The sequence below is a fragment of the Varanus komodoensis genome, unplaced genomic scaffold, assembly GCF_004798865.1.
Source record: "Varanus komodoensis strain SLA01 unplaced genomic scaffold, ASM479886v1 scaffold29_3, whole genome shotgun sequence".
NCBI classification, from domain to species: domain Eukaryota; kingdom Metazoa; phylum Chordata; class Lepidosauria; order Squamata; family Varanidae; genus Varanus; species Varanus komodoensis.
Genome location: NW_025335760.1, coordinates 1,369,337 through 1,390,220, shown reverse-complemented (window position 1 = coordinate 1,390,220; position 20,884 = coordinate 1,369,337). Strand labels below are relative to the sequence as shown.

At 57.5% G+C, this 20,884-nt stretch overlaps 2 protein-coding genes across 3 annotated transcripts in view; both read left to right on the top strand.

Moving 5' to 3' along the window:
• The window catches only part of ACP7 (acid phosphatase 7, tartrate resistant (putative)), a 26,132-nt gene extending 17,553 nt beyond the window's left edge, over window positions 1-8,579 (top strand). Inside the window, exons 2-14 of one of the 2 annotated variants that reach the window (XM_044435503.1) lie at window positions 1,604-1,685; window positions 1,814-2,134; window positions 2,811-2,993; window positions 3,171-3,196; window positions 3,975-4,072; window positions 4,611-4,673; window positions 4,986-5,100; window positions 5,185-5,298; window positions 5,671-5,728; window positions 6,266-6,333; window positions 6,884-6,955; window positions 7,553-7,690; window positions 7,975-8,579. In XM_044435503.1, the coding sequence (XP_044291438.1) occupies window positions 1,948-2,134; window positions 2,811-2,993; window positions 3,171-3,196; window positions 3,975-4,072; window positions 4,611-4,673; window positions 4,986-5,100; window positions 5,185-5,298; window positions 5,671-5,728; window positions 6,266-6,333; window positions 6,884-6,955; window positions 7,553-7,690; window positions 7,975-8,040 (1,188 nt within the window). In that variant the 5' untranslated portion in view covers window positions 1,604-1,685; window positions 1,814-1,947 and the 3' untranslated portion in view covers window positions 8,041-8,579. Of the gene's footprint in view, window positions 1-1,603; window positions 2,135-2,810; window positions 2,994-3,170; window positions 3,197-3,974; window positions 4,073-4,610; window positions 4,674-4,985; window positions 5,101-5,184; window positions 5,299-5,670; window positions 5,729-6,265; window positions 6,334-6,883; window positions 6,956-7,552; window positions 7,691-7,974 lie in introns of both variants that reach the window. The other variant, XM_044435502.1, reaches the window with a different exon arrangement.
• A 1,726-nt stretch (window positions 8,580-10,305) lies between these two features.
• Window positions 10,306-20,884, top strand: part of PAK4 (p21 (RAC1) activated kinase 4) — a 47,227-nt gene continuing 36,648 nt past the window's right edge. The window contains exon 1 of the mRNA XM_044435513.1: window positions 10,306-10,334. The gene's annotated coding sequence lies outside the window, so the exon portion shown is untranslated. The remainder of the gene's footprint in view (window positions 10,335-20,884) is intronic.

The window sequence follows — 20,884 nt, the reverse complement described above, 5'->3', positions numbered from 1 at the left end:
TAGGGCCGGGCGGGCGCCTTCCGGGCGCAGCGGGGACCCTCGCCGGCTCGTCCCGCGCGGCCCCCGGCCAGCCAGCCCGCCCGCCCGCCGGGGCCCCGGGGCTCGAGCCGCCAGCGCCCGGGAGGGGAGGGGAGGGCCCGGCGCGGCCCGAGGGGCGCGGCGCGGGGCGGGGAGAAGACGAGGCCTCGCTCGGGGCACCCCGTGCTGCGGGCGGGGGGCAGCTTCTGCAAAGCCGCCCGTTTCCGGGGAGGTCCAAGGACGGCGCCCCGGGAGCAGCCCTGCACATACTTCGGCAGGAGAAAGCCGTGGGGCGCCTCTCCCAGCCCGCCGGGCCCGCATCCCCGGGCCTTCCCCCGGTGCCGGCGGCCGGGCAGGTGTGGGGCGGCCTCCGGCTGGGCCTGCCTGGTGCCGCCTGTGCCCCCTTCCTGCCTCCGGGCAAGGCAGCGCTCTGCGGGGAGGCCTTCCAAGGTCTTGGCTGCCCTGAGGCCTCGGGGATGATCCTCCTCCTTGCTGGGTCCTGTTATTGTATTTTCAGCTGTATTTCCAAGCTGTTTTAGATTGATTTCAGATTGTTTTAACGTTTTTGTTTCGTTTTGTACGTTGTTGTAAATGGCCCTGGAAGCTTTGGCAACAGGGTGGAGCGGAAACCATTCACAGTGAATACTGGAAGCCAGTGATGCCCCAGTGAGGGTGGTACGGACTGGCCCGGGCTGAGCCTTTGCGGCACTGGCTGCCTGGGGCCTGACGCTCCAGCCAGGAGGGGCTCCGCTCCCCCCCCCCCCGCCCGTGCCTGAATGGTCTCTTCCACTGCCCACTCCTCGTTTGGCCACGCAAGTGGGATTGCATCCTGGTGCGCACAGCAATGGCGTGTCAGGATAGTGGCATTTCAGGCAGGAAGCTGTGTCTTAGACCCCCGTCCTTTTGCTTGGGGGCTGCAGGCCTTGGGGGGGGGGGTCGCGTGGCCTGTGCTTCTCCCCCTTTCCAGGTTTTCTTCTTCCAAATTTGGGAGCAGTGTGCTTCAAAGCAAGCATCTTTGGGCCAGCCAGCAGAATGCTTTCCGTCGGCCTGATGCAGGTCGTTTGAGTGTGGCTGCAGGAGGGACGGGGGGGGGGGGGGGAGCCAGTTCTCTGTTTATTTATTTATTTTGTTTATTTATTTGGAATTCTTATATGCCGCCCCATTCGCAAAAGCCTCGGGGCGGCTTCCAACACAAATAAATAGAAATACAGATACATAAAAAACTGGAAACGTCCTGGCATAAATATAAAATCAATAAATAAGTTCAGCAATTAAAATATAGTTTAAATAAAAAGGCCTTGGCCTGGCACTGAAAAACAAAACCCTATGGGAAAAACCCTAATGAAACAGCGATGGCTGCGCCTGACACTGTGGCATAAGGCTTTAGAAGGAAGGAGCCCTGCAGAAGAGCAGCGGCGCTTCGCTTCCTTTTTATGGCGTTTTTATGGAGCATGTAAATAGAAGCAGAGCAGCAGCTGATTCAGGAGACGGCATAAAAACACCCACAGTATTCTTGAGAAATACGTGACATTCATCGCAACTCTGCATGGAATTAACACCTTTCCCTGCTTCTCCCCGTTTCCAGGTTTTCTTCTTCCAAATTTGGGAGCAGCGTGCTTCAAAGCAACCATCTTTGGGCCCGTGTCCCACGTTGTGTGGCTGGAGAGGTGGGCAGTCGGAAGGGCCATGCATTGGGAGAAGGGGCTGCTCTGCGGCTTCTGCCTCTTGCTCCCGCAGCTGCGGTGTGAAGGGTCCCACTCCACCCAGCCAGAGCAGGTGCACCTCTCCTTTCCAGGTACCTTTTCTTGCTAACGGCCTCCTTGAGCATCGGTCTTTGCTGGACCCTCGGAATCCCCTCCGAGCAGGCCTCAGCCCACCTGCGATGGCGCTCAGCGCAGGCCGTCCCCCTCCACAGGAGACCCGACCTCCATGATGGTCACCTGGACGACCTTCCTCCCAGCAGAGTCCATTGTACTGTTTGGCCGGGACCCCGGAGAGGCCTTCACGCGCTCGGCCAGGGGATGGGCCTCACGGTTTGTGGACGGCGGGAAGCTGGGACGCACCGCGTTCATCCACCACGTCTCCCTGGAGGGCCTTGAGCCAGGGCAGCGCTACGGTACGGGCGAGGCGCTCGGGCGGGGCTGGGGAAGGATGCCGGAAAAGGCTCCCAGGATCGTCCTGAACTTTGTCCAGGGCAGCGCGTGTGAAGGGCAGTCAGGTCTGGGCTGGGGAAGACGCGCTTGTCCGGAGCGTTTCTGCTGGGAGAAGGCCTTTCTGCAAGCCCAGGGCAGCGGAGCTCCAGCCCGGCTCGTCATGCAGCTCCCTGCTGGCTGGTGGGCCCGTCGCCACTTCTCAGCCTGCCCTGCCTCGTGGGGTGGTTGTGGGGCTGCTGCTGGGAATGGGGAAAGCGTGTCCGTGTGCTGCCTGCAGGTGAAGCGGCACCTCCAGGCAGGCCTGGGAGCCAGGAGGGGGGTGTCTCGTGGCCCCTTCCCCAGGACCCCTTGGGCCTGGCTGTGGGGTACTTTCTCCCTGCTCTGAAACGTCGAAGTGCCTCACCTGAGGTGGGCTTAGTGTCCGCCAAAGCTTTAAGGAAAGTGCACCGGCACGCGGGAGTGTTTTGGCCCTGCCCCTGACGCGCTTGGCCCCGCCCCATTCACCATGGACCCCGCCCACCCTCTGAAGTGGAGCCTGGCCTGCGGCCGGCCGGAAGAGGCTCCGGTTCCTCCTGGGGCAGCTGGGGCCGCTCGGGGGCAGCGAGCCGGGGCAGCACTGCCGGACGTCCTCCTTTGCAGCCTATCGCTGTGGGAGCGAGCAGGGCTGGAGCCGGCCCTACAGCTTCCAGGCCTTGCTGAACGGCAGCGACTGGAGCCCACGCTTCGCCGTGTTCGGGGACCTGGGCCAGGTGAACCCCCAGTCCCTGCCGCGCTTGCAGCATGAGACCGAAATGGGCCTGTACGACGTGGTGCTGCACGCAGGTACGATCCGGGGGGATTCAGCCAGGTTGGGCTTTGTCCCGGGGGACAGCGAGGCAGCTGCCTCCTGGAGCCTCCCGGGGATGCAGGAGAGGGCACACCTTGGCACTGTTTAGAAATCTCCCCCCCCCCGCAGACGGCCCTCCCCCTGCCTCATTCCGACCCCATTTCTCTCCGCAGGAGATTTTGCCTACGACTTGGACACGGTAAGCCGCCGGGGACGTGGCTGCATTTGGGCTCTGGGATGAGGTGGCCCAAAATGATTCTCCAAGCAGGCGGGACGCAGGTGTGTCGGGCTACAATTCCCATAACTGGCTGGGGGATTATGGGAGCGGTCATCCAACGTATCCGGAAAGCGCCATGCTGGGGAAAGCTGACCTGTAGGGCCCTCATGGGAAGAGAGAACTCGTGTGCCTCGGAACCACAGGCCGTGTGTCGCTTCCACGCACTTGGGGTGACGCGCTCCGGAACGAACTAACTCGTGTTTGCTCGGCTGTCTCGGGTTGACCCCTCTCTCGCTCCTGCACGCGAGAGAGAAATCAGCTGTGCGCCAAGGCAGCCGCATCCTGCAAACTGGTGGTGTTTCTTGCACTTGCCGCGGCTTCATTTCGGTTACTGATCTGCACGATTCAGTTTAGGTGGGCCCGCCAAGGCGGATCTTGCCACGATCAGATCTTGCCACAGGGATGCAAAACACTGTGTTCCCGTGGAGCCTGGTGCAGCTGCCCCATGTTGCACGGGGCTGCCGTGGATGGTCCTGGGGAGCTTTGCTCCTGAGCGCGTACCGAGGGGCACAGGCAGGTGAGGCCACACTCTTCAGGCAAGCGCTGGGCCCCAGCGCCCTGTTCTGCTACCATCCCTCGCAGCTCCGGACAGCACTTCCCCCGCCAGGGCACCAGCAGGCTGAGCCTGCCCTTGACCCCATGCGGAGCCCGCGGTCCCCTGCCCGGCCCCTGCCCAGCCCCCCCATCCTGTGCCTTGCAGGAGGATGCCCTCGTCGGAGATGCCTTCATGAGGACGATCGAGCCGGTGGCGGCCTCCGTGCCGTACATGACCTGCCCCGGGAACCACGAGCAGAAATAGTGAGTACCAGCTGGGCGGGAAAGGATCGGGAAGAGCAAACATTCCGGCAGCTGCTCTGCGCCGGTTCTTGGAAAAGCACCTTCCCTGTTTTGCTTGCAGGGAGGACTTTGCCCTTTGGATGGTACTTCTAATTTTATTTATTTAAAAGTACAAACAAAAACCCCACCACTTTCCTTAATATTTTCCCTAATGTTCCTTATTTATTTATAAAATGTGTATGCCGTCCAATTACTTACGTCTCTGGATGGCTTACAGCGCAATTGCTCCCTTAAGGATTTCCCACTTTTTAAATAATATCTTTATTTCCATAATCAAAACTAAAATCTGTCTAAAACCCGCCTGTGCCGAGTCCTCGGATTTGGGGACTGGCGAGGGCATCCCCCAAGCCTTTGCATTTCTTTAAGCCGCCAGAGTTCCCCAGAGGAGAAAGGAGAGCAGGATCGAGTTGCCGTGGCATAATGGCAATAATGCGGAGGCAGACGAACGCCGGCACGCCTCGCTCATTCCCCTGACTTCTGCCCTCGTTCTCTCTTTCAGCAACTTCTCCAACTACCGCGCTCGCTTCAGCATGCCTGGCGACACGGAGGGCCTCTGGTACAGGTGAGTGTCTTCCGGTCCAGGGGCCGCAGCCTTCCTGAGCCTCCAGAGACGGGGGGAGTGGTGGGCACGGACTGCCTTCTTCACTGGCTGTGCGCAAGCCGCTCCAGGAGGCTCCCGGCCGAGGGGTGGGACAGAAGCGCTTCAGGTGGGAGCCGTACGAAGCCCGGCGTCGAAGGAGTCGTGAGCCCGGGCCGGCCGTGCCGCCGCTGTGTGGGCCTGCTGTCTTGGCGTGTGGGTTTCTTGTGTGGCTGCCCCGGTTTTCCAGCACGCAGCCCTCGCTTTGGGCCACTGACGTCCCGTCCTGCCTTCCAGCTGGGACGTCGGCCCCGTCCATCTCGTCTCCTTCTCCACCGAGGTGTATTTCTTCCTGGAGTACGGCCAGCACCTGGTTGCGGAGCAGTTCCAGTGGCTGGAGAAGGACCTGCGGGTGAGGAGCCGGGCAGGCCGCAGGTGGCTTGCACCCGCGGGAGACTCGGCTGCTTGCCGCTGACTTCCCTCCCCTTTGCGGCAGGAGGCGAGCCGGCCAGAGAGGCGCAAGGAGCACCCCTGGATCATAACCATGGGGCACCGGCCCATGTACTGCTCCAACAACGACCAAGACGACTGCACGCAGCACGAGAGCGTTGTGAGTGAGAAGCCGCGTGAGGCCGCATCCCGGCGCCTGTGCCGGCCGCAGACCGAGTTGTGCACCCGCCGGCATGTCACAGAGCTGACGCTCGCTTGCTGGGGGTCGGAAGCGCCGGGAAGCCCTGCAGGTTGCCTCTTCCTCCCACGGAGGTCGCGCAGGGCCGTGGCTGCAGCAGGTCCGAGCACACTGTCGCAACCCAGGGGCTGGGAGCAGGTCGGGCTTCGGCGCCGTGCCCCGGCTCCTGCCGGCCTTGCTGCCCTGCTGCCGTAACACGAAGGCGGGTGAGCGGCCTGGGTGGGCAGTGCGGGACGGAGCCGCGGAAGCCGCCGTGGAGTGACTGGGGCCTCCCCACTCTGCCCCCTGCCCCAGGTTCGCCGCGGGCTCCGGCCACACCAGTATGGCTTGGAGGACCTGTTCTACAAGTACGGTAGGTCCCCGCTATGGGTCAGGTTCAGTGGGGGGCACCAGCCGGGCAAGCAAATAAAAGCCCCCCCCCGTGGCCCCCCCGGGGATGCCTCTCCCGGGACTTTTGCTAGCAGAAGAGCCGGTGCAGTGCAGTGGGCAGCACTGGGTGGGCCTTGGGAGGTCCGGGTTCGAGCCCCACACAGCCGTGCAGCCGTGGGGCGACTCTGAGCCAGGCGCTGCCCCTCAGCCCGACCGGCTCCCAAGGGCTGCTGTTGCAAGGACTGAAGCGGAGTGGAGGAGGAGAGCCGACCTCCCTTGGGTCCCCGCGGGGCCGGGTGCCCATGCAGTGTGGTGACCAGCTGCTGGCATGCTGGCCCCTGCCTCAGGCCCCGGAATGCGGCCCCGGGGCCCCTCTGCAGCCGCTGGCTCGGAGACCTGTGCCCCGGCTGCGGGGGACCCTCCCGGGCTCCTCCGGGCCAGGCCAGGCCTTGCTCCTCGGGGAAGGGGCCTTCCGCAGCCGCCAGCTCAGCGCCCCCCCCCCCCCCGCTCTGCCTTCCAGGAGTCGACCTGGAGCTGTGGGCCCACGAACACTCCTACGAGAGGCTCTGGCCGCTGTTCGACTACGAGGTGGGTCCCGCGTGGGGCGGGGCGGGGCGGGCTGCCCGTGCCGCTCGGCCTCTGGCCCGTGGGGCTCTCCTGCCGCCGGGGGCGCGCACGGTGCAGGCAGAGGCTCTGGAGCGCCGCCGTGTTGGAACGCTGCCTCCTTCAGAAGTGGAACATTTTGGGGCAAATGAATGAGGGAGGGCCCCCGATTTATGGCCAGCCTTTTTTATATCGTTATTTTTAACCGTTCTCTGCTGCCCAACCGCCAGAGGTCTCTGTGACGCTCTCGAGAATTTCAACCCCAAAATGCAATGTTGGAACGGAAGAAAACCAGAGAAAAAACCAGTGGGGGCAAAAGGTCTAATCGCATGCCCCCACCATTGAAAGGCCCCCTTTGGGAAGGGCATTCCACAGTGGGGTACCACCCCTGAAAGACTCCCGTCCCTGCCAAGTGGCCGGGGGGCAGGGGGGGAGTGCTTTCTCCAGGCGAGCCGGCAGCAGCTTCCCTGCGGAGTCTCCCCTTCAAGCCTCAGGTGATGCTCTCCCCCCCCTTTCTCTTCGCTCTCTCCCGCAGGTTTACAACGGCAGCACCGAGGCCCCGTACACCAACCCCCGTGCCCCCGTGCACATTATCATCGGATCAGCTGTATGTGAGAGGCTGGGGGGGCAGGCCTAATTCTGAGTGAGAGTGCTTTCTCCTGGGACCCGATGGTCCCTGCTTGCCGTGCCGAGCCTATGCAGAGTTCCTGCAAGGAGGCTGCCCTCCTCCGGGGCTCGGCGGCGTTGGCTGCGGCTCCACGGAGTCTCTGGCAGGGAAGCGTCTTCCAGAGCGGCTCTCGGCCGGCTCCTCTGGGACGGAGCTGGGGATCTTCCGCATGTGCTCCTGCCCTCGGATGCAGCCTCTCCCAAGCCGGTGCCCGCGCAGTCTGCCGGAGGGTGGCTCAGCCCCCATCGTCCCCACCCAAGCACCATGCTTGCTAGGGAAGATGGGAGTTAGTGAAACACGCCAGCTCATCCCAGAGGCCATAGCCTGGGATCGGCAGTGGGTCCCAAGGTCAGAGAGGGATCCTTGGTCTCCCCCCTCCCGAGGTCTTCTAGAAACCGAGAGGGGAACCGGGAAAGGGCGGGGAAAGGCTCAGAGGCTCGCAGGGTTTGGGGGCGGCAAATTGTGCTCGCTGAGCCCCAGCACAGACTCTGCTGAGAGGCGCCGCCTTTGAAGCCCTGCCCTCCTTCTCGGCTCCAGGGCTGTCAGGAACGGCTGGACCCCTTTGACCCCGAGCCGCGGGAGTGGAGCGCCCTACGGATCGAGGATTACGGATATGCCCGCATGCAGGTCTTCAATAGGACGCACCTCTGGCTGGAGCAGGTCTCTGATGACCAGGTAGGGGCTGCCGGTCCTGCCAATGGTACCTGGGGTGCAGGCACTTCCCGGGGGGAGGGTGCAGCGGCCCTGGGCTGCCATACCGGTCTCGGCGCGTGAGCCTGCCCCATCGCCTCCTCGCCCCAGGTCAGAGGGAGCTTGGGCATTTCGGTTCCCAGTCCCCTGCCCAGTGACAAAACTTGTCCAGGGGATGCTTCATGTGCGTGCCCTGGATCCTCCGCGCTGACACGTCGCACAGCTTTCGCTAGAGCGCCCTCGTTCCAAACTCCGCTTTTGCTTTTCAGAACGGGAAAGTGGTGGATGGGATTTGGCTGATCAAAGAGCAGCATGGCCCGGAAGCCTGGCACTAATCCTGCCACGCTGAAAGGCGCTTGGCAAGCTCTCTGCTCCCTTCCTGACCCAGATGGCTGCCGGGCTTCCGCCTTCCGCCTTCCAGCTGCCTGTGATAGGAGGCCAGGAAGCCACGAAGGCAGCCCCCACCCCCCCGGCCCACGTGGCCACAGCACGGGCACTGCCGCCTTCCCTGCTCGTACCTGGGCAAGGCAGCTGGTGCTCCAGGCAGGCACTCACCGCAGCCTCCCACCCACCCGTTTCCGTGGAACGGGGCTCGGAGTGAGCCACCGAGAAAGGTGTCAGCGAAGCAGCTGGCCAGGAGTTTTAAGCACGGCCAGCGCAGCTGCTCTTTGATCAGCGAGACACAGAAAGTGCCCCTCTTGGCCAGCGGCTGGACCAGCCTTGAGAATCGCACCCTCGGGACAGTCACGCTCCTGGTGGCACGTGGGGAGCACGAAATGCATCCGGACTGACTAGAGAAGGAAGGCTTGCAGAAACGGACGGTTTCCTCCCTTGGTTCCCTGGTGTGAGAGAAGAAGGGGGGGGGGTGTCTGGGGTGGGGCTGCAACCCCTCTTAGGGCAAGAGAATCCCACCGATTTCCGAAGAAACCGTTTTATGTCTGTTGAGCTGAGAGGCGTGTACAGCTGCCCTGCAGTGCAGTCCATTGGCACCCCATTACTGCAGATTAGAGGATTGCAGAGAGAGCATGGTTCATAGCTGTTCTGTTCCACAAGGAAGAGGTTTCCCGCCCCTGCCCCTCCTCTTCGCAGCACTTCTGGAACTCAGGCAGATATTTGATTCCCGCCTCTTAGGTGTGATTGAAGGTAACCTGAAAGGCAAAGGCTTCTCAGTTTGTAAATTTCAGCCGAAATCAATATTCATTGGTGGACTGACTATACTATGACTTCAGGCTTTTGAAAGAATAATGAAGAGAATTACTGGCACTGGATCAATTGTATAATGTAGCACTGAATAAAGTGGTATTAAACAGAACCAAAACTTATGTTAGAAGATACTCAAGGAAGCATTTTGCATATAGGGAAAAACAGGTCATTTTTAGCTCCAAGGCTGTGGTTGCCCGTGTCAGCGTCTGCCCAAGGTTCAAGGCTGAGGACGCCAACACTGGAAAAGCTGCCTGGTTTAGGCCCTGGGGGGTGTCCGGTGGGGCATTTACGGGGGGCGGGAGGCATTCGCCTAACGCATGGTCTGCAACGCACGGCCAGCCCCCCCATATCTTCCAGGCAGTATCACCCCGTTGGTTGAAGGGGTAAAGGGCGCCCTGGGCTCCTTGGTGGTGGGCGGGCGGGCGGCTGAAGGATGGCGAGGGGCCGGGTGAGGAGGGAGCGCGGCATGCCGTGGCATTCGCCCCGCCACCGGCCGAGGCGGGCGGGCATTGTCCCCCCGGAAGCAAGCCTGGCCCTCGGGGGTGAAAGGCCCTCCGGCCCCACCTCAGCCGCACTCCCCGCCAGGGGGCGCGCTTGCGCCTCGCGGGGGCCTCGCCCGCTTCTCCGCCTCCGGTTCTCGGCCTCGGAATTTCCCCCGAATCGCTCCGGCGGACCCGCTCCGCCCTTTCCCCCGGGAAGCGGCTTCGCCTTCGCCGCTCGCGTGGCTCCCCCGGCGAGGCCAAAGCACCGCGCGAGGACGAGGGTCGTTGCGCCCCCGGCGGGAAAGTCTCCACGCGGCTTTTCGGCTCGAACAAGCGCTCGGGGGGTGGGACGGCGCGGCCGAAATGCGGCTCAGCAGCAACCGGGATGAACCGCTGGAGGCAGCGCGGCCGACGCGCGCCATTCTCGTAGGATCGCTCGCCAAGCGATCCAAAGCGTTCGCTTGCGCGGATGTTGCCGCAGCCTAGCGGCTGCCCCGTGCAAGCCAGAGGCCGCTGGCCGGGCCCCCGCGCCTCGCCCGGTTCGGGTTTGCCGCCGCTGCAGCCGCAGCTCCTCGAGCGCGCGTCCCCTTTAAGAGAGCGGCCTCTCCGCTGGCCCCGGCCCTCGGCCATCAATCAGCCTTCGCGTCCCCCAGTGGCCGCGCGTCCCGCCCCCTCGGCTCGCCTGGCCAATGGCTCGCGCGGTGCCGCGTCTGTTTCCGCCAATCCGAAGCGAGTTGTCCCTTCCCGCCCCCTTCGCTGCGCGCCGGGCGGCGGGGGAGGGGTTCGGTTGCCGGGCGACGGGAGCGGTTGTCCCCGGATGTTGCTGGGCTTCGGCTTGGCTGGGCCCCAAGATGGCGGCGGCGTGAGCGGTGCCTGTGAGGGAGCCGGGCGGCGGCGAGGCGGAGGCAGCGGCGGCGGCGGACGGGGCGCGGGCGGAGAGACAGGTGGGCGAGCGGCGCGGCGGCCCCTGGGTCCCCCGCTGCCCCGGGACGGGGCTGGAAGGGGTGGGGGGCGTCTCCGAGAATCCGGGGCAGCCGCGGGGGGCGGAGGAGGAGGCCGGCAGGGCGGCGCTGGGAAGAGCCGGGCGGGGAAGGGGGGCGAGGGCGATGGGGTCGCCGCGGGGGCCGGGCAGGGCTCGCCCTGCGCTCGCGTCGGTGCCCGTGGGAGCTCTCGGTGTGTTGCAAAGCCGAAAACGGATTTCTAGCGTGTCCTTTTGAAATGGTAAAATTGAAGGCAGACTAGCAGCAAAGCCGGTCCGGCTTGTTCAGGTGGTGGAAACACCGGGAGAGTCAGGCTGCGAACTGGCCGCAGCAGGACCTCATTTTAGCGGCTGGAGGAAAGGCCAGAAGCTGTTAGGGTGGGGGAAATGCCAGAACCACGGCCAAGGAGGCGCTGCCTGCGCCGCTGCGAAAGGACCCCCCATGGCCTCTGCGAAGAACCTTACCAGGGAAAGTTTGTGCAGGAAAACGTGTGTGTGTGTGTGTGTGTGTGTGTGTGTGTGTGAGTGAGAGAGAGAGAGAGAGAGAGAGAGAGAGAGAGAGAGAGAGAGAGAGAGAGAGAGAGAGACTTGGGGTGACTGGGGCTCTCGTGTGTTGATGGACTTGAAACTGCGCAGTTGGCTTGCTTGTCCTTGTTACCATGCTTGCTCTAGGACTCAAGCATGCTACTTTCGCATTTTTGCAGCATGATTCTGGAACAGTGGTGCTTGAGGTGATGAAAATTTTTTCCTGATGGGTCCTATTCCACTGCAGAACAGCCTGGTGTCAGTTTGGTGGAGAGTGTTTGTATTAGCATGTTAAGCCAAGTGCAAAAGAATCTAGCATGGGCACTGTTCAGAACATTTATTTACGAGAGTGCAGTACTCTTCTGGGGCACAGATAAGTCAGTGCTTTATTGAAAGCAGCAATATCTTGGTTAATTATGAGGCTTTCCCACAAGGGGAGGGGAAGAGGGCTTATGGGGCCGTTTGGTGGCATGGACTCTTAGCTTGGGTGAAAAAGGTCCGGGGAAGGAGGATGGTGGTTGTAGGACTGAGAAAAGGCAAGAAAATAAGGAGAGGGGAGACCTGATCCCTTCAACTCAGTCTGGATGCAGGAAACATGTAATGATCACAGGATACAGGGTAGACACTAGCCAGGAATTTATGAGAGGGTAGAAGAGGAGTATAACAGGAATGTTGAAGAGGGTGGCACTTTCAGACTTAGGATGTTGTAAGCCTTACAAAAGAAGGTGCTTTCCAGGAAAAAGCAAATATTAACAAGCAGGTGACAGGTGAGTAAGTTCCCTGGATTTTTCTAGTACCGTGCCTTCCTCTTTTTTGGGTTCTTGAGTGGTGCTGTAAGACTTCTTTGGATTGGAGCTGGGTATGGCTTCTGCCCTTTGCCCTGAAGAGATGCTTGTGGCTGTTCCTGCCCTTTGTGGGCAATGCTGTGCTAGCTCGGTTCTTCAGCTGAAGCAGAGGTTTTTGGAGTGAAGCGGCTGCAGAAACAGAATGGTAGAAAAATGTGTTGTGTTGTCTTTCCACCACTGCCAACCCCCCCCCCAAAAAAAAGGCCTTTGGGACAGGCTGGCGGTGGGAGAGGTATAACCAAGAACAGATGAATTCAGAGAGTGATGGAATATGCAGTGCAGAGTGCAGTAGCTCAGTTTATTCCAGATTCTTGCTCATGTCCTAAAAGCAACATATGTTTCATGCCTACAGAAATGATCAGTCTGTATTTACAGAACCCAAAATAACATACAACAATGTTTTCCCCTGCAAATGGTTGAACGCTTCTCTCCTGCTTGGCGGAACTGTGCTCCAGCTGGTTTTGCCTTTGCTCGCACTTGAAGCCAAACATTTACCAAAAGATCCCTCCTCCCCACAAGCTCCCCTTGACCTCTTCTTGACACGAAAATAGCGAAAACCGCCCGCCTCTGCCTGGTGGAGGAATCAGTGCTTCGTCCATGCAGCAGGGTGCTGTTTAACTGTTACAATAGGCTGCCTTGAGCATTTTAATAGGCAGAGGATGCGCATTTTAAACAATCCTCCAAGATCCTCCACATGCTTAGATAGAAACTTGCTGGGATTGGCTGTGCGTTCAGGCCAGGGTCTGCACCCTGAGAGACCCAACAGGGACGACATAAGGTATAATCCGCAATTGCACAATAAGGTAATGATGGGCAGGGACAGCGGACCTTGGCCAGAAGCGTTTCCCTTTTCCCTCGTTTCTGGCAACTGCATCCCATTGATGTCTCCAGGAGGAGATTTCTAAATCTTCAATTAAATGGGAATCTCTTTAATTGCTGGGAAGTGAAATGCAGTTGTAAATTCAAAGTGAAGTGAGTCTTGCCCTTGAAAAGTATCCCAGTTCTCCGAAAGCCCATTGATTGGTGGATGTGCGGCTGGGCTTTCCCCTCAGCAAGGGTCACGTCCGCTGATTGATGCATCTTATTGGAGCGGACAGTGTAATTCACCGGGGGGCGTGATGGTGTGCCAGTCAGAAGCTACGCAGAGCAGGTACGTGGTGGTGTGCTAGTTCTGTCCACTCGCTGGCCACCTAGGGGTGGATTTCTGGCTGGCGGGGCGCATTTGTCTCTGCAAAATGTTCCAACCGTGGGGTGTTGTGTGGTTGCGGGGCAAGCTCTGAGAATGACTGCACTTGTGGCTGTGGTTGTCACGGCTTCAGGAGGGCCCTCTCTGGGGTTCGGGATAATGACAGAGCTCCCTTAGGCAGTGGGTGGGAACTCAGCTATGTTCCCGTGTGAGCCATAACACCTGCATTTTTGGAAATTACATTTCTGTTTTGTTGTTTAGGGGCCAGCACTACTTATATAAGGCTCAGGAAACTGCCTGCAGCCCACATTGCTTCTTTGTGTGCTTGTGTATATTTCACAGCTTCCTGGAGAATCCGTTCTGATGAAATACACTGATAGTGAATTGATTCTCCGGGTCTCTGTGTATCCTCATGCTGGTGAAGTAGAGCTACCCACATGGAGGAAGGGCATATCTGCATGCTTGGGGGAATTGTAAGGTTTGCCGAAGAGCTTCATGCCCCTTCCCCAGAACACCAACAAGCCATTGAGGAGGGTGCATGCTTGGTGGGCAGGGAATGCTGGCTGACTGAGGATGGGAAGCGGAAGAGGCTGGAGCAGAGGCCATGGAAGAGTGCCTGGCTGGCTGAAACCGGAGAGGATGTATTCCTGTCCATATTTTCTGCACCATGGATAATTTTCTATGTCCCGTCAAGCCCCTCTTCTTACATGCCCTTTTTCCAAGCTAAGCAATCCCAGCTGTTTAAGTTACCTTGTTGTACTTTTTCCAACCCAGCAATATCCTTGGAGGTGCCCTGCATGGAGTCATGCACAGCATTCTGAATGTGGCTCGCCATGGATTCGTATGAGGGCGGTGCTGAATTGCCAGCTTTCTTTTCAGTTCCTTTCCAAATTATGCCTAGCGTGGAGTTTGCTTTTGCACAGCAGCCACACCCAGGCAGACGTTTTCATCGCATTATCCACCCCCCCCCCCCCCCCCCCACCCCCCAAGATCTCTAGCTTGGTCAGCCACTGCCAGCTCCGATTGCATCAGCTTGTACTTGAAGCTTGACTTTTTGCCCCAACATGAATCACGGTATACTTACATTAAACCACTTTTGCTGTTTTGATGCCTGTCCTTCCCCTTTGGAGAGATCCTCTTTGAGATCCTTGCAATCTCTGTTTGACTTGACTTCTCCAAATAATTTGCCACCATCAGTGCCTGCGGTCATCTCACTACTCCTACTTCCAGATCACTTACGGGCTACTTGACAATCATTGCTTCCGGTTCAGAGGCCTGTGGAACCCACCGCTGGCCTCCCTCCTTGGGCAGTGTCGGCCGTTCCTTCCTGCTTTCTGTTCTTTAACCAGCTACTGAGCTAAAAGAGGATGGCTGCCCTTGTTCAACCTTTCGCATTTAATGCCAGCCGTGCTCATTAAAATGTTGGGGGAGCTGCAAATCATGCTGCTGCACACAGGTGGGAACTCTGCCGTTGCATCCTGCTTGCTTTTGAGGAACTCAAACGGCATTCTAGCTTCACAACAGCTGTGCGACATTATTTTGGTGGTGTGTGACTTGCCCAGAGCCACCTTAGTTGCTTGATAACTTAGCAGGAATCTATACATTGAGTATGTAATGGTCTTCAATAGAAAGGAGCCTGGTCTTGCCAGGAGTTGATTGTCTTTTAACTCTTTTCAACTGGTTTTATCCCTTGAACATTTCCTCAGATACTGGGTTTGTGTCCCAGTATAACTAATCATAAAAGAAGCTCGAAAGCCCGGCTGCAATTTTCACTAAAATGACAGTCATCCGATGGCTCAAAGCAAATCTCTGGCTCTTGGCTGCTTCTGACAAGATTCTGCCTTTGTGTATCGTCACCAGCTTAGAATCACTTCAAAGGAGGAAAGGATCTCTTTGTGAGGAAGCAACCAAAGGAAAACCCAAGGAAGGAGAAGATTAAACGGTTACTAAACTTGGCAAGAGTCAGTCAGACATATGGCATAGTTAAACATTTGCACTTGTGCTCATTATACAGGAGATAGATTAATTCAGCTCTGAAGTGCTTGATCTTGGAGTTGCTTCTTTGCAAATGATGAGGGCTAGAAACTGGGTACCCTAGTACACAAGCAAGCTAGGATTCTTGGGGATTAATATGACGTGGGGGTGAAGAGCACTGGATGTGAGCTTTGGGGGAGGCTAGCTGAACCACGATCGAATGGGGCGCTACAAATCATTGCGAAGCTCCAGGTGGAGCTGATGGGGGTGGAAAGAGGTGAATGACCCCAGCAAAGTGAAAGAAAGCTTTCAACGTGAAGGCGCAAACAAGACCTGAAAGCTAGCCAGGAGTAGCTTTCTCTTGCCAGTGAAAACAGAACTAATCTCAGCAACATTTTAAGGAAAATGCTCAACTTCAGTAATGCAGCAAACCTGCTGGATGAATAAATACATTGTTCTGTGCATTTTGCAACTCTGGCTGAGGATAAAAAAAGACTTGCAGAGATATGAAAGAGTCCGGAAGCCCCCTGTCTTCGTTGAGGAAGTGAAATGTTTGTAGGCCTTGAGATGAGGAGAACTTAGCTGTGGATGGCAATGTTAATTTCTCATAATCCCGGAGCCCAGGGCCTTCCGAGGGGTGAATGACCTCCCGGGGGATTCAGCCCAGTCCCTTCACCCCAACTCCAGTATGCCAGTCCGGAGCGGCGCAGAGGGAGCGCTGCGCTCAGGCCTGGCTTGTGCGCCTCCTCCTGGCACCTGGGTTGCAGCTGCGGGAACAGAAGCCTCAGTTTGCTCTAACTGCTGGGTAGACCCTACTTCATGAATTGTCTAATTCTCTCTCTGTTCATAAGGCAGCTTCTTCCTGTATTCTTGCTCTTTTTATTTCTGTGGTGCTGTCAGTAACCTGGTGCTTCAGAAAGTCCAGGAGGACAGGTCTCCGCCCTAAGGCGCTTCTGCAGCTTGACTTGGGGGAAACGGAGGAACAGGAAGGGAGTGGAGGCCGAGTAGACGGAAGCAGCATGGGCTTGTTTCAGTCCTATGCACTCGGGCTTAGTTGCAAGACGGGGTGAGGCCCGGGAACCGGGTGTCCGTGCCAGAGCCTTCACAGAAGAGTTGGGTTTGAGGGTCCATGGAGGTGGCCTGCGCTGACCTAAGTTCTCCTAGACTGACATTTATACATATACTAAACACTTTCCAGGCCTTTGTGAAGTGAAAGTTTGCACCTTCCCTGGAATAGGATCTGTGCTTTGCGCCTTCCTATAAAATGGGCGCATGTGGCAAGCTTGATGCTTTGACCGAATGTGGAATCCCTTCACTTGGAGGGGGCAATTGAAACATAGAAAACAGAGTGAGTCAGAAGGGGTCTCCCTGGCCATCTAGTCTGACCTCCGGCACCAGCTTAACTGGCTGTGATCCCAAACCTTCCTTTGACTTTCTGCTCAGTTGTTTTGGAGGGATATATTTTCCACTCCGCTTATTTCACACTCCAGGTGTGTTGTACAACACCCTGTGCTTTGGTTCCTCTGCACGGATGGTGGTGATTCCACCAACATTTATCAAGGTTCCCAGAAGGCAAATGCTGTTTTTACAAAAACGGGCCAAATTCGTTGGGACTCTGCATGAATGAGTACTGCTGCATGGCTTTTAAAGAGGGAATAATAATATACTAATAATAGAATAATAATATATGAGAAATGCTTGAACCTAAACCTAGGGCCCAGGACTAGGTCCGTGAGGTCTTGTCACCTGCGGGCTGATCTTTCCACTACAAGGGCTGGGTATTGAACCTACATGTGAGGCGTGTGCTGCGACCCATGAGCTTTCTCAAAACTGATAGAAAGAGCGGAGACTTGGGAGAAGAGAGTCTGGGTCATTGACATCTGAACAGTTGTGTTGGTTCCAAAGGTGAAAGTTGAAGAGGAATCAGGATGCAAAATGGATGTAAAGATCATCTTTTCTTTTTTAGACCTTCCTGTGAACACATTGCTGCTTGATTTTGCTCTTTTAGATTGAATGATTTGAGTGGGGAACAGAAATGGGAGGGGGAGGAAGTATTTTTGCCTCTGTGTTGGATATCTTGTTTTTCTGTGAAACCTCGTGTTCCGATGCCGAGTGCCTAAAGACCATATGGAAGTGTCTCTCTTTGAACAGCTATGCTTGAGGAAGAAATGAAACGCTCCATCTGTTCAGCTTCTAGTTTTATTTATTTGTATGTAATATAGATGTCGGCTGGGCAGGGAGGAAGCCAATCGCCCAACCTTCTCTTTATCCCATGCTGCATGGCTGTTGTTCTGTAGGAACTCACTGGAATGCGGGATGCGGAAGGTCGGGCCTGGAGCCCCAGAGAACCACTGTTGGCAGTCAGCATCTTCAGTGTTGGCCTGGGGAGCCAAGGGCCTGACTCTGGACCCCTTTCCTAGAGCTGATGCTTTTGGCGGGTGTTGACCTCGAGTGCCATTTTTGGGCGACTGAGTAACTTGCTGGTAAAAATACCTTGATGCTCGGAAGTGTGCTGATTTAAGGGTGGGAACGGCAAGACAGACGGGGGACTCACTGCCTTGCTCTGCTGGAGAAAATGGAGGCTTGTCGCACCTTTAGGAGGGGAAGCAAAGCTGATTAAACATGGGAGCATCAAAGTATCCACCAGGCCGTTTGTGGTTATGATGGCATTTCCAGCAGTCTAAAGCTCCCTTTTCTGTTGCTGGGGTCACAGTCATATGCAGCAAGGTAACAAAATAGCATCAAACGATACTACGGATTGATCATTAGCATCTGAAAGCAAAGGAAATAGAAGCAGCAAAGAAGCAGGAGTCACAGGGGGAGCTGCCTTTAAAAACAGACATTTTTGCTGCCCATGGAGCTGACAAGGAGGTGCGATCATCCAGGGAGCCTGTGCCGCCCCCCTCGCCGCCTCGTCCTCCTCGGGGGCCAGGATAAGAGGTAGGGTATCCACCCAACGAGTATTCGTGGCCAGATGCCCCTCAGAAAGAGGAGATGCATTTGGCAGTCGATGCTTCCTCAGGCAGGAAGGACTTGGGCTGCGAGGGCTTTAAAGGCCAAGTCCAGTGCTGTGCAGTAGGCGTAGACGGCAGACCGGTCCGGCCGGTACCTGATTGTGTGCCCTCCGCAACCCACTGCCGTTAAGGGGCCAGTTGCCTCGTTCCTTACCAGCTGCTGCTTTTGAGCAGTCGTCAGAGATGCCATGTGCTCAAAAGCATCACAGTAGTCAGAGGGGAGAGCCCTAGAGCGTGGTGGCTGAGGCCAGATTCAGCCCTGGGGGGAAAGGCAGGGCCAGCGCACCCCCCAAAGCTGCCGGAAGGTGCGTCCGGCCTCCGTTGACACCTGGAGACCAGGCACTCCGGCATTGGTAGACCTGCTCTTCAGAGGAGTGTCGGTTGATTCAGCACGGCAGCAGTTGCAGTCCAGGACATCTGAGGGGCCCTTGGCTGGGCAGACTGCCTGCCGGATGCCCATGCAGCCCTGCAGCTCGAACCAAGTCCCGCCTCCTCATGCCTCTCTCAGAGGGTCTGTGCTGTAGCAAAGAGCAAACACTCTTTGCGCCGAGGTCTCTCGGGGTGGACAGGCGTGTGAGTTCAGAGCAGCTGGCGGAGACGCTGTCTGGCAGGGCCCTGCGTTCCCCTCTAGACTGGCCTGATGTGGGTCCTTCTGCAGGGCATTAGTGGGGTCCGGTTTTGGTGCTGCCTTTCCCTCAGAGCTGCTTGGCGTCCGGAGCCGTGGTGGCTGGGTGCCTCTCCTCTCACAGACTTGGAGGAGCCACGGAGCCGCTGAATTGCACGAGGCTTTGTGGATGAAGCTCCCCGCCAGATACCCTTGCGGAAAAGTCACGGCAGGCTTGTTTTCCTGCAGTCGCTTTTGGAGCCTGCTGTGAGCCGCAATCTGGAGAACAGATTTTTTTGGATCCAAACCCTCCCCTCCCTGTCAGCTTGCTCCTTTCACCCCATCCCCCACATGGCATGGGCACCTCCGGCGTGTTAATGGCCAGCCCATCTCTACTGTGGACGCCTTGTAGCTGTGCAAGACATTTTCCTGCAGACCCTGCCTCTTGCCCTTGAGTTCAGCTGCACCGCATCTCTTAATACAAGCTGACTTCTCCTGGAAAGCCTGTGGAGCCATGAAGGAATTTGTGAAGCAGAGGCAAGCTGTTGGCTTTTGGGGGGGCTTCCCATATAGTCTAAGTGCGGCTGATAATTCAAAGCAGCGCACGGCTTCCCTAAGGACCTGCGACTTGCTTTTTCCAAGGCTGAAACAGTGGTTCAGACGGAAGCGGTGCTGCGCTAACTGTGCGCCCCTCGTTTTTCCCGCCCCCCCCTTCTCTGCAGGCTTAATGGGAGCACATTCATTCAAGACAGCAAGATGCATTCCGAGTGCTTTGCTGATTTGGCTAATCCCAGATAGCTAATTCTCTTGTGCGGGTGCAGTGAGGCAGGGTGCTGTGTAAGCCCCAAACACGGCTCAGCAGCAGTTCTGGGGGAAGAAAAACCTTTGTGCTGCTTTGCTTTCCTCAGAGGAGGAAAAGCTCCACAGCTTTTTGCCTGTTCGTGCTGCTAATACGCATCAGAGCCAGGCTTGCCTCCTAAGTCAGAGGCAGGAAAACATCTCTGGCTTTGAGGGCTCCAGCTGCAGGATGCCGATGCCTGGATCTGTTTGTTTTCTTTGAGAGCTGCGGGCTTGCTCTTGAACAGGCCGCGCTGGAGCCCAGTCCTCTGGCGCTCCGCTTGGGCAGGCAGCTCTTGAACGCTCTTGCTGCAGCAGAAGCGCCAGGCTCCTCGCCGTGGGTCCCAGACGCAAGCGTGGGGCGTGGGGAGCTCGCCTTTCTGTGTGGCGCTGCCGTCCGCCTGCCTGTGCTTTGCCTCATTGTGCTGATGGAGGCAGACGGGGAGGGGGGTAATCTGTCAGCCTGCTAAATGGATTACTTGAGTCAGGTGGAGAACGAGAAAAGCAAGGGCCCAGTTACTGGAGCAACATGCTTCTCGCAGACGTGAGGCTTCTGAGTGAGCACGGCTTACGTGAGTAAGCTCCATGCCGGAATGTTTCACAGGTAGCAAAATACCTGGCTTTGCTGAGCCGGAAAGACGGTGCCAAGTTCCTGACAGCCTGCTCTGCTCGCATCACTCAGGCTGAGCGCCGTGCAGCCTGTGGCAGCTCCATGAAGCACTGCGCTCGCCATGTACTTTGTCCACTGGCAGAATGCATTCTGGGGGGTTCCCTGTGCTTGGGGCGGCCCCATCTTCCCCTGCCGTCCAGGTGCTTTCTTTGTTTATGCCGTGACCTTGGAAATCAATTAGGGTTTGGAAAGTCGGGACGCCTTCGGAAGCAGCGCTTTTGCTCACGGTGAGCAGGCGACGAATGGCTGTAAGGCTGGGCGAAGCCGGCAGGGAACATGAGCGCATCGGGCCTGAACATGGCGAGCCGGGTGTCTCTGAGGAATGGCTTTAATAGGGAAGGATGCGGTTTAAAGGACGCCCATTATAAATCATTAGTATTGTAGTTCATGCTTCTGATGAAAGTGAGGTGGAGTGAAGTGCCATGGAAAGAAAAGTCAGTTAATAAAGCAGATCTTGGCCTGACCAGCACATGGCAACAGCAACGAAAGTGTGGGGGAAAGCAGCATCCGAGTCTGTCAGGCAAGAGGCCTTTCCCCAGTGTCCGATTAATGCTTTTGGAAGTTGACTAAAACCCTCAGATGGACCATCAGGTGGGGAAGGGCAATAAGATATTCAGGAAGGTAGGTTGGATTTCGTAATTACGTCTTGGCTCCTGTGCCTTACGGAAGAAGTGTGTGTGTGGGGAGGGGGGAGGGGGGCTTCCCAGATTTTCTGCTGGAGAAGCCTCATCCGTACTTGGCACTATGCCGGAGCGGCCAAGATGCGCAGCCGCCGCCAGTGAGGTGCATAACTAGCTGGCACTTCTCCTTCTGTGAGAGACAAAAGTTTATGTAAATAATTCTAAATAGCAGGCAAATTT